The sequence below is a fragment of the Cherax quadricarinatus genome, unplaced genomic scaffold (assembly GCF_038502225.1).
Source record: "Cherax quadricarinatus isolate ZL_2023a unplaced genomic scaffold, ASM3850222v1 Contig684, whole genome shotgun sequence".
In the NCBI taxonomy this organism is placed as follows: domain Eukaryota; kingdom Metazoa; phylum Arthropoda; class Malacostraca; order Decapoda; family Parastacidae; genus Cherax; species Cherax quadricarinatus.
In genome coordinates this window covers 106,118-118,941 of record NW_027195710.1, presented here as the reverse complement: position 1 = coordinate 118,941, position 12,824 = coordinate 106,118, and the positions used below count along the sequence as shown (strand labels likewise).

The window sequence follows — 12,824 nt, the reverse complement described above, 5'->3', positions numbered from 1 at the left end:
TCATTACATTGAATAACCTAACTAAAAATCCTCCCAATACTTCCCAATTCCTAACGTAAAAATCATTAGGCAACCCATCTACACCTGGCGCCTTACCTAAACTTGCACCAGGCAAAGCGTGCGAAATCTCACTTCCCGTGATCGGACCTTCTAATATTACTCTATCTATACCATCAATCTCACATTGCACGAAACCTCCCATTTCCTTTAAAGCCTCATCTCGAATACCTCCGTTTTGTGCATATGACCTAAACCATGCATCTAGATAACCACTCATACCCTCTGTCGTCACTAATACCGGCCCCTCTCTATACCCTTCCATCCCCACATGAACAGTTAATCCCATCATCTCCGTCGCCACTCTTCTCTTACGCTGTCTCCTCAACACGCATGCCGAAGGCCTGTCACCCCATAACACCTCTTCCAGCCCACCCAAAACTCGCGCGCCATCAAATCTTTCATTTTGCAAATCCCTGATACGCTCCTTTAATCCCTCAGTATCGTCCACCGGATAACTAGCACTCCCACGCTCGTAGCAAGCTCTCAACTGCCCCTCAAGATAAGATTGGTACCCATACTTCAGCCTGTTATATTCCCTCCCACTACGAATATAAAATTCCTTAATACGAGATTTCGCCACAGAGTCCCACCAACTAACGAGTTCACTATTCCCAGGCGCCTCCACCACCAACTCCTCCCACAATTGAACAAATGACTGTCGGGACTCTTCTTCCTGCAACAACTTTACATTCAACTTCCAAAACCCCTTACACCTTCTTGGCAACCCCTCCCAGCCTATATCCACCAAAACACCCCTGTGATCAGAAAATACTACGTCCATTACCCTCACACTATGTATTACGACTGTCCTGGGCACGTATAATCGATCGAGCCTAGCCGCATACCCACACTTAATAAATGTGTGCTCCACCACCTCACCTCCCTCAACATCTGTCAATCCTACCCCGGATAACAATTCTCCCAATATCCTCAAACAATGCCCTGCCCCCCTCGGTTCAACATCCTTACTCCTTATCACACAGTTCCAGTCACCTCCTATCACAGCAACCCCCGGCAATCCACGCAAATAATATACCAGAACGTCCCTCACGAATTTATTCTTTATCCTCACATCTCCCTCTGCTGGGCCATACACACACACCAACGTCATCTGTACCTGACCCCATAACCCATCCACACGAATCACCCTCCCCTCTACCCCCTCACTATGCCTGACAACCAACGGGCTAGTTTCTTTCACCAAAATGGCCACACCTCCTTTCAATCTGACTGCATGCTCAACATACACATTATACCCATCCACCTTCAACTCATAACCCGGTCTATAATTGTGTTCCTGCAAGAACACAACGTCAACATCATGACGCACCAAATATTCCTTAAACCACTCACACTTTCTCTGAGACCTCAAGCCATTGATGTTCAATGTCAGGCACTTAAAACCGACAAAGGGGGTTTCCCTCTTGATACTATCGACTTATCACCTGATCGTTTCATTGCACCCTTTTCCCTCCCCCTTCCTTTCTGGCCACCCTTACTCAACCCCTGCCCCTGGGCGCCACTTGAACCTCTCCGCATGGCTTCCGCCCATGTTTTCTTCCCAGGTCGTTGTGCGGGCGTAAGCACGTCGTCGGAATAAGAAAGCACTGCTGCGCGCTTTCGCGTCGTACCCTCGACTTGCATCAAGTCATCCAGCTCAGTGCCATGATGAACCTCCACCTCCACAGTTCTCACCAACTGGGCATCCTTACGACACACTTCAGGCCGGGCTGGCATCACCACGCCCTCCTCAACTGCAGACCCATGATCCAGGTCTGTACCAACATCCTGACAAGGACTCTCATTACCCAAAATATTCTCAAACGTCGACACTATCGTCGTTTCCGCGTCGCTACCATTCGCTTCCGCGATGACCTCATCCAGCACTTGTACAACGTCCAGGGAAGTGATGTCGTCCCCCCGCGTAGCCCCTGCCATCTCCTTTTCTTCGGCCCTCTCAACCTCCTCACTCCATGTCAAACTCTGCTGAGGCAGAGTCGAAAACAGTTGATCTTGATCCTCTCTCCTTTCCTCCACATCTCGTCGTTGCTGCTGATCCTTATCACCACGTCTTCTTTCACATTGCGCAGCCAGGTGATCATACGACCCGCACAAACGGCAAGTGCTTCGCTGCCCAGCGTATGTTACAAAAACCTGAGTCCTGAAATCTTCCGTCATCACGTACGATGGAATTGGATGTCTGAGCGTCATCTTGACAGAGAATGCACCCTCAGGTATCCTCATATACGGGCCAGTTGACCACCTTCCTGCAGTGATCGTATGTATTGTGCCGTATTTACACATAATGAATCGGATGTCAGATGCATCCGCCTCGAACGGCACATTCCTGATCTTAACCCATGTGTAATAGCTGGACACATCATGCAGCCTCACCGTCACAGCATGATTAACTGGTATGGCCACCTCTTGAAACTTATTCACCACTGCCTCATACACAGTCGCCGAACTAAATTTTACAAAAATCCTCTTCGTACCGTTCAGTGCAAGTCCACAAATCTCCTCATTGGCTATTCCGTAGGTATCTCTGATGATTGCAGGCAAAAGCAACTCCATTGATGGCCCCGTTATAGCTCCACTGGTTAATTCAATGCAGACAGCATTTACCCTGCGCCGGCGAGCCTGCGCCATGTTGGTGAAAATAATACTGCCACCAGACAACTCCAGGGGGCAGCAGCAGCACACGTCCTCTCCACTCAAGGGTTGAGAGACGAATATATGAATTATAAGGGTGTAGCGCTGTCTTCTGATTAAAACATAACAATTCTGAATGGCATTAATCTTCGATAGTTAATGCATTGTACGACATAGATGGAACGTTTTATGGGTTAATGCAGCTTAGGCATCTTCTCAGTTTTAAAAGTTAAGTGTTGAAGTGTTTTCTTCAGTACGCATTACTGAATGGGTCATTTTATGACCAGATCCATGACTTTTTTTATCTAGTGAATTAACTAGTACCCGTAGTGTGAGTGAACTTGTGTATATGTTGTACTTTGATTCACTCTACAACTTCGATTTCATTTACAGGAGATTGTACAATGTTGTGGGTGAGGAGCGAGTGGCTGGCTTGGAATATGGGAATAATCACCTACTTGGTCATCACTGTCTTGGTTACCATCACAATGGTGTGGTACTTCAAGAGACAAAAGACGGTGAGTACAGGAGGTTGTAGGTGTTGTTACATAGCTTAATATGGTGTCGAGCTGGTAGGTGACAGGAATCACCTGTCTCGAAACAAACCACCAGCTATTTTTGATGTTTCAGAGCACCTGAAGATCATCTTATTTCGAGAAAAACAGTTATGCAAATTCTTTGTAAGTCAATAATTATGTGCCTAAATATACCCTTGAGAATTTTAAGAAATATGAATCACGACTGTTTATAGTCAATATATCACTGTTGGTGACATATTCATCAGTATATTCATCACATTCAAGTTTCTCCTAACTTATTCAGCAATTTTTTCTATTTACTTTATTTAGGTTAGATTAGGTTTGGCTTGATTACCATCATTTAATAATGGTTAGTGTCCCAAGATGAAGAGCACTTGTAATCCCACTTATCGGCTGTCAAATGCCCGATTAGACAGGTAGCCATAGACAGTATGTCAACATGATGTGCGCCATAAAGGAGTAATTATAATAAATATATTGGCGCACACCTTTGTTTTGCTACCTGTTATGCTACTGATGCTTTAAAATGGTTACCATTATAGAGCAGAATCTTCATGATAAAATAAAAACATATCTCTTTCATAATTAAAGTAACTTCGTGTATATACTGGGAAAATAAGACTTTCAATACAAGGAACCGTTATTAAGGAAAGACAAAGAACAATAGAGCTACTATATGATTAAGACACCAGGCGACAATAACAAGGTTCACCTTCCAAGCTGAAAAAATGTTCATGGAGGCTGGAGGAAAAAGAACTATCGAACCTGTAGATTCGTGTATGAGTGAAAACAGTGCTCAGTTAATAAGCTGTGTTTGTCTTAATATGAATGTTATAACCTGTTTTCTTCAGGTGAATTCAGAGACGTCAATTGCACTTCTTTTACAGCAGAATTCCCTCATTGGCAATAATAGGATTGGAGATCTAGTTCTTGTTTCTTTAATGTCATTGTCACTATGTTCAGAAAAGTCGTAATTAATGACTCTCAATCAAACTCACTAAAGACTGGAAGGGAATCAGTGAGGCATTCTTGTCTTACGAATTTATTAGCATTTTTCACCATGACATTTGAAAAAGCAGATCATGATAAAGAATGTGATACTGAGTATATAGATTTTAGTATTGCCTATGATAAGAGTTTCACACAAATAGCTAATGAAGAAAGCAGTCGTATACGGTATAGGAGAAATTGTCTCCGGGGCCGAGGCATGGTCCACAAGAGTCGTCATAAATTTGAAGAATTTGGAATGGGGGAATCGTTACAAGTGGAATGCCACTGGGGTGAATATTTGCCCAAATTTTGGTCAAAATCTGTAAAAATCGACATAGCTGAGGTAAAAAGTAGCAAAAACTTTGAGTAGTATTAAATAAGTTGGACACCTACATTTGTGGTTGTTGTTGGGTGTAAGTTGCACCTGTCTAGCATAGGCTAGTAGGCCTATTGTCATGTCCAGTATTCTTAGGGTCATCCACTTATCCAAGTTGTTGCCTGTGCCATCAAAAAGCCATAAGTTCCAAGAATATCTAAAAGTCATATATATAAATGCAATATCCACTCATGATAAAATATACATAAAAACCTAAGAAGCTAAAAACAAAGTACTCAACTAACCGTTCAATATTACACAATGAAAGTTTGTCTCTAATAATGTACAAAAACTCCACGGTGGCCAGAACCACAGGTTTTGATTGACTGGCAAACACAGTGAATGATTCATGGTGAAACCATACCACGGGTGGGGATAGAACCCGCGATCAGAGAGTCTCAAAACTCCAGACCGTCGCCTTAGCCACTGGCTAACGCGACGGTCTGGAGTTTTGAGACTCTGATCGCGGGTTCTATTCCCGCCCGTGGTATGGTTTGTTTGCAATCGTGTCATTACGATTTCGTGATTCATGGTGAAGTTCTGGGCATCAGTGTTGGCATGTGTTGTTGAACGGTAGTTTTCCCAATAGCCTATTTGTCCTACTGGAACTTCGCAAGCTCTCAAAAATGCGGACACGTATTGCAGCTATGAGAATTAAATGTGTAGACAGCAGAGTATTGTGGGTTAACAAGTGCAACATCTTTTTAAAGAAAATATATTTTAATGTACAAAGGTTACTGGGAAAGAGTCAACTGCTCTCTAAGCAGGAATATTTTGTGTTGATAATGCCATAACATTAGAGTTTACCTTTGAATTATTTGTTAAAACCATTCATATAACTTATATTTTGGAGCAGAATCTGAAATAGTGTCAACATATGGAAAGCAATAGTAGCGTGATAATTATGATAATTTCCCTGCAATATGTGTGATACTGTCCCTCCCGAAGAAGAGACATTATAAGCTCCCTATTGTTTTTAAAGTCCCACATGTTTCAAAAATAAAAGTAAGTGAATAATCATTTTAGATGTGTTTAGAATTCTCCAGAGTTATGTGGGTGAAGTGTTAACTCAAAATTGTACTTGTAAAAATTTATCCTCATAATTTCTCACAAAAGTCGTTGGTCCTTCTGAACCGGAGGTGATCAGTAAAGATCAAATAAATTAAATATATAAATGTGACTTGACTGGAAAGATGTTATTTATTTGTGTCTGCAAAAATTAATAACAACATAATAATGTACATTGTGTGACTGAAAAGAGAATGGTCCACAATAAAATCATTATTTAATGTTAATTGTTTAAATAATTGTGTAATTATTATGTAATTAATAATATTAATAATATAATTGTGGAATTGCATTGCCCAAATATAGGTACGATCATTATTGCCTTAAAGTTGCTTAGCCCAGATGGGAATAGAACTGTAATTGCCATATATATTAATTTGCTATGCCAGAAAATTTGGCTAGGATTTTTCAAGGAATTTGTATTAATGACTTTTATAAAGTGCATCACTGTATAATTTGTGTGTAAAATAGTATTAATTTATGTTCAAGTTCAAATCCAAATAAGAACCACGGAGGACTAACAACATTATTGTAAATGGTAAACCCTTGGATATTAAAACAATAGAAGTGTCTTTGAAAGCAAGGAAAGGTCGTATAACCAGGACATGTAATAAGTGCTTGGAACTAATATCTGACGAAATAATGAACATTGTTGATTTAAATCTATATTTAGATTCATTAGAAAATAGATGACTCATGCAAATTAGTGTATGAAAAACGTGAAGTCATTCTGCTGAGAAATTGTGTAGATGAACAAGAAATGGAATTATTTATCAACCAATATTATGATCTAGAGGAGGAAATATTTTATTAAATTATTTTATTAAATTAATGAGCATAAACAATGCAATTGGCCATCCTAGTAATGTGAATGAGATGTCTCTTCCTCAAACTTCCAGAACTGTCTCTACCCACATTTAATTCAGGAGACAGCTTGGAAAAATTCTCGTTTGTATTCAAGGAGGCTGAACATAACAGGAATTATTTTCTATACGTCACCAAATTAATTTACCTTAAAAGGACACGTAAAAAGTGATGCCCAAATAATAATAAAAGGTTTTCCAAAAGTTGACAATAGTTGAACAGAAGCAGTGGATCTGCTGGCGGTCACCCACGGTTATTTAGAACAGAGTAGGTTGAACCTAGTAACTCCAGAGCACAATTACAAATATTTGCAGCAATTTAGAGTCAGATTTGAAAGCACACTTAAAACCTTAAGTAACAAATGATCTGGACGGATCAGACTGAATATTGAGTAGTATTGTGCAAAATAAATTGACTACTAAGACTATAGAGTGTTATCTAATAAGTACCATGAAAAATACTTTTCTTTGGAGGAAATAAGAGTAGGTATTCAAGCGTTAATTGTCCAATAACAAAACAATCAGGCAAATAATTTAAATGATGTAACAAGGAATGATTTTGATGTATCTCATTACAATGTCAAGCTCCATAAACAGAAGAAATAAATTATGTTAATTGCAATTATTCATCACATAATAAAAATAATATTGAAACACGTCAAGCTAAGAAATCAATATATTCAATTAAAGAGGGAAATAAAAAAGGGAATAAAAAAAGCTAAAAGAATTTATGAGGCTAAAGTGACAAGGGATTCGAAGACTATCCTAAAAGGTTTCTTTCAGGTATATAGAAGTAAGATTAGTGCAAAACAGGCCCATTTAAAAGTTACTCAGATCAGATCACTGACAGTGATAAGGAAATATGTGAAATTTTTAACTCTTATTTCCTTTCAGTTTTTACGCACGATATTAGCGAAATTCCAGAAATAATAAATATGAAGAACTGGACGATAATAAACTATGCACGATTTGGGTAACTTGTGACATGGTCCTCAGACAAACAGAGAATCCCCAGGCCCTGTTGAACTGTTTGCAAGGGTTTTAAAAGAATGCAAAGAGGAGCTTAGCAAACCTTTAGCTATTCTTTTTAACATATCACTACAAATTGGCATAGTGCCAGACAAATGGAAAATGGCAAATGCAACACCTATATACAAAGCAGGTGACAGGTCCTTTGCTTTGAATGATGGACCAATAAGCTTTACCTCCATAGTGAAAAAAAATTATAGATTCAATAACTGCCGAGGCAATTCGTAGCCATCTTGAAAGGCATAAATTGATTAATGAATTTCAGCAGTTTTACAAAGGGGCGTTGCTGCCTTATGAATTTACTAACAATTTTCAGCAAGGTATTTGAGGAGGTTGATCATGGTAATGAATATGATATTGTGTATATGGACTTCAGTAAGGCTTTTGTTAGAGTTCCACATCAGAGGCTTTTGAGGAAAATTAAGGCACACAGAATAAAAGAAGAATGTTTTTCCTGGGTAGAGGCATGGTTGACAGATAGGCAGCAGAATGTTTGCGGCAATGGGGAGAAATCAGTGGGGGTGCGTCACGAGTGATGCTCCACTGATGTTAGTGACGGGCCCTTTGTTGTTCACAATTTATATAAACGCATTGATATAGGAATAAATAGAGATATAAGCAAGTTTGTTGATGATACCAAAATAGATCACCTAATTCATTCTAATGAAGACATTAGAGCACTTCAGGAAGATTTGATTAGACTGATTCAGTGGTCGGAGAAGTGGCAGACGCAGTTTAGTATAGATGAATGAAAAGTTCATAAACATTGGACAAGAAAATAACCATGCCACATATCAACTAAATAATGTAGATCTTAAGATTAGTTTTTGCTAAAAGGATTTAGGAGTTCAAGTTAGCAGTAATCTGAAACCAAGACAACAGTGTATAAATGTTCTCAATAAAGCGAACAGAATCCTTGGCTTTATATGAAGGAGCATAAATAACAGGACTTCTCAGGTTGCTCTTCAGCTCTCTACATGCATAATTAGGCCTCATCTAGATTATGCTGCACTGTTCTGGTCACCGAATTACAGAATGGATATAAATGCACTGGGAAACGTATAAAGGCGGATGACAAAATTTATCCCATGTATTAAAAATCTTCCCTCTGAAGACAGACTGAGGCCTAACTAAGGATAGAGTTATTTATCCTCCTTCATATAAAACCAAGGATTCTGTTTGCTTTATTGAGAACACTTATGCACTGTTGTCTTGGTTTTAGATTACTGCTAACCAGAACTCCTAAATCCTTTTTGCAATCAGTAATCTTAAGATCTACATTATTTAGTTGAAATGTGGCATGAAGGATGACAAAATTGATCCCATGTATTAGAAATCTTCCCTATGAGGATAGACTGAGGGCCCTGAATCTGCGCTATCTAGAAAGGCGTAGAATTAGGGGCGATATGACTGAGGTGTATAAATGGAAAACAGAGTTAATTAAAGAGAATGTATATTGCGTGATAAAAAATATTTATCCAAGACAGGACTCTAAGCAATAATTTTAAGTAGGAAAAATTCATATTCATGAATGCTATATGAAAGTACTGGTTTGGTAATAGAGTTTTGGATGAGTGGAACAAACTCGCAAGTACTGTCATATAATCTAAGACCTTGTGAAGTTTTAAAAATAGGACGGATAAATACATGAGTGGGTGTGAGTTGGACCTGACTAGCCGTGCTCCTTTCTTAAGTGGATGTGACCTGAACTGACTATGTGGATCATTGGTTTAAGCCGGGAGGTGACTTGGACCTGCCTTGCATGGGCCAATAGGTCTGCTGCACTGTCCCTTCTTTCATATGTTCTTAAATGACAGGAACCAGGAATAAAGGTTCACCACGGAAAATTAAGAGGAATAAGTACTTAAATGAGGGTAGCCTTCTTAATAATAGGTAAATGAGGCAAAAAACGTGATTGTCTTTTTTCCTAAGGAACTCATTCCTCAAGAAACTGGAATGCATATGTTTGCTGGAATGCTAGGGTGGATAAATTGGAGGAACATAACAGGTATATCAGGTGTTTGGGCAATCATAATGTGAAGGATAGCTATGCTAAATTAAATAATTGTTATTAGGTGTCAGAAGGGAAGACTCCATATTGTAATATGCCAGGGATTGTATAATGATAATGATGATAACTCTAGCACAGCTGTTATTAATGTAAAATTAGCACCAAATGGCAATGATCATAGAATTGCTGAAGTAGCCTTGCCTGTATTGGACAAAAGGAATCAATCAAAAAATGTAAGTGCTTTGTTTGACGAAGGATCTCAGCGCACATTTATAAAAAGTAATTGCCTTAAAGGCATGACTGTGCAAAATGGAAATACCGAAAATTTGAAACTGTCTGGATTTTCATCAGAGAAAAAATTCCAGCTGTATGACACAGTGTATATTCATGTCGGCCTCGGCAGTGAGAGGAAACGTATTAATTTAGTCATCGTGGATAGACTGCTAAAGAAAATATCTACAACTACTGGGCTTAGTGAATTTACCTGATGGTATGTCCAATAAATTGACAGAATGGGTTAGAATTGGCAACCTCTTCTGTGAATAATGACTCAGTAGGGCCAATAAATATTTTAATACGGAGTGATTATTATGCCTCATTCGTCAAGGGTATTGGTAGAAAATGTGGCGTGACTCTTAAAAACAGCAGGAAGCCATTGTGTGTAAGGTAGGCTTCCCGGCTCTAGTAATGAATCACTAGGCGAGTCAGTAAATGTGGTCACTGTGTCTCTCTTACTAATGAAAGAGGATGATGATGAACCAGTATATTAATTATGGGAGACGGATACCATGGGAATAAATGTGGATGATGGAAGTCCAAATGATTCTTTTACCAAGGAATACCTGAAGTCTGTTAAATATGAACATCAACAATATTGGTATCGTGGAAGCTGAATCATCAGGAACTGCCTACAAATTATAGGATGGCTTCTGGACAATTAAGACACAGCTCCACGAGTTAAGATTTATTGACCGATTACAATAAAATAATTTGTGAACAAGTAAGGAATAAGTTCATTGAAGAGGTACGTACCTCCTGATCAGGCTAAAATTAATGGTCACTGCTTACCGCACCACAAAGTTAAAAAAAAAAAGAACTGAAACGACTCCCTTGAAAGTAGTTTTCAATTACAGTGCTAAGGTAGTAAGGATATATCAAGCCTGAATGAATGTTTAATGACAGAACCGTCGTTGAGAGAAAAATTAGGAGACAACCGACTAAACTTCATGGTAAAGAATTATGCTTTCCTAAGAGAGAATTTGCAGGAGGCAGACCGGGACTATACCCGTTTCTTGTAGCCTGAAAATCCTAGTGATCCACTTTACCTTACAAAAACTTTCCACGTTAGGAGTATACTATTTGGCTCTTCATCTGATCCGTGTCTACTTCAGGGGACTATAAATGCTCGTCTCAAACTTTCAGAAGTCCAGTGAGTGAATCAATGAGTTAACAGTTTTATGTGGACAATTTCCTAGGTGTGACTTCAACTGAAGAGAAAATAATGAGGATATGTGCGGAGGCACTTATCCTCACGAGGGAATGGAATAGCAATTCGTCCAAACTATATAGTATATATAGTATATACGTATATATATATATGTCGTGCCGAATAGGCAGAACTTGCGATCTTGGCTTAAATAGCAACGCTCATCTTGCCATATAGGACAAGTGAAAATTTGTTTATGCAATAATTTCGCCAAAATCATTCTGAACCTAATGAAAAAATATATTTCACTGTGTTTGTTTAGTATTAAATTATTGTAAACAAATCTAAAATATATTTAGTTGGGTTAGGCTAAAATAAATTGCGCTTGTTATAATAAGGTTAGGTAAGTTTTGTAAGTTCCTTTTGGTGCAAAATTAAAAATTTTTACATGAACATTAATGAAAAAAATATATCTTTAAACGTATAAGAGAAAATTTTAGAAAGGACTTAATTTTAAATGAGTTCTTGCTAATTGACCAGTTTTACATAATCGGCACGACATATATTTATATATATATATATATATATATATATATATATATATATATATATATATATATATATATATATATATATATATATATATATATATATATATATATATATATATATATATATATATACATATATATATATTTATATATATATATACATTGTGTATATTTCGCATGCTCTCGCGAATTCCTTGCACATTATATATATATATACATATACACACACACACACACACACATATATATATATATATATATATATATATATATATATATATATATATATATATATATATATATATATATATATATATATATATATATATATATATATATATATATATATATATATGTCGTGCCGAATATGTAAAACTGGTCAATTAGCAAGAACTCATTTAAAATTAAGTCCTTTCGAAAATTTTCTCTTATACGATTAAAGATATATTTTTTTCATTAATGATAATGTAAAAAGTTTTAATTTTGCAACAAAAGAATCTTAGAAAACTTACCTAACCTTATTATAACAAGAGCAATTTATTTTAGCCTAACCCAACTAAATATATTTTAGATTTGTTTACAATAATTTAATACTAAACAAACACAGTGAAATATATTTTTATAGTTGGGTTCAAAATGATTTTGGCGAAATTATTGCATACACAAATTTTCACTTGTCCTATATGGCAAGATGAGCGTTGCTATTTAAGCCAAGATCGCAAGTTCTGCCTATTCGGCACGACATATATATATATATATATATATATATATATATATATATATATATATATATATATATATATATATATATATATATATATATATATATATAGAACATAAGAACATAAGAACGAAGGAACACTGCAGAAGGCCTACTGGCCCATGCGAGGCAGGTCCAAGTCTCCTACCGGCTTAAGCCAATGCACCCAACCTAGTCAGGTCAGGTCACATTGACTTAAGGGAGGAACACGGCAACCGACCTGGTAGCACAAGCTATCAGGTCTAACTCACACCCACCCACATCTACTCATGTATTTATCCAACCTATTTTTAAAGCTACACAACGTTCTGGCCTCTATAACGGTATTTGGGAGTTTGTTCCACTCATCCACAACTCTATTACCAAACCAGTACTTTCCTATATTCTTCCTGAATCTGAATTTTTCCAACTTAAAACCATTGCTGCGAGTCCTGTCTAGGCTAGATATTTTCAGCACACTATTTACATCCCCTTTATTTATTCCTGTCTTCCATTTATA

General features: G+C 37.4%; 1 protein-coding gene across 1 annotated transcript in view; it reads left to right on the top strand.

Annotated features, from left to right (window-relative positions):
• LOC138851464 (cytochrome P450 4c3-like) overlaps positions 1 to 12,824 on the top strand; it is a 96,458-nt gene that overhangs the window by 24,186 nt on the left and 59,448 nt on the right. The window contains exon 2 of the mRNA XM_070080616.1: positions 3,106 to 3,230. Coding sequence (XP_069936717.1) covers positions 3,117 to 3,230 — 114 coding nt within the window. The 5' untranslated portion in view covers positions 3,106 to 3,116. The remainder of the gene's footprint in view (positions 1 to 3,105; positions 3,231 to 12,824) is intronic.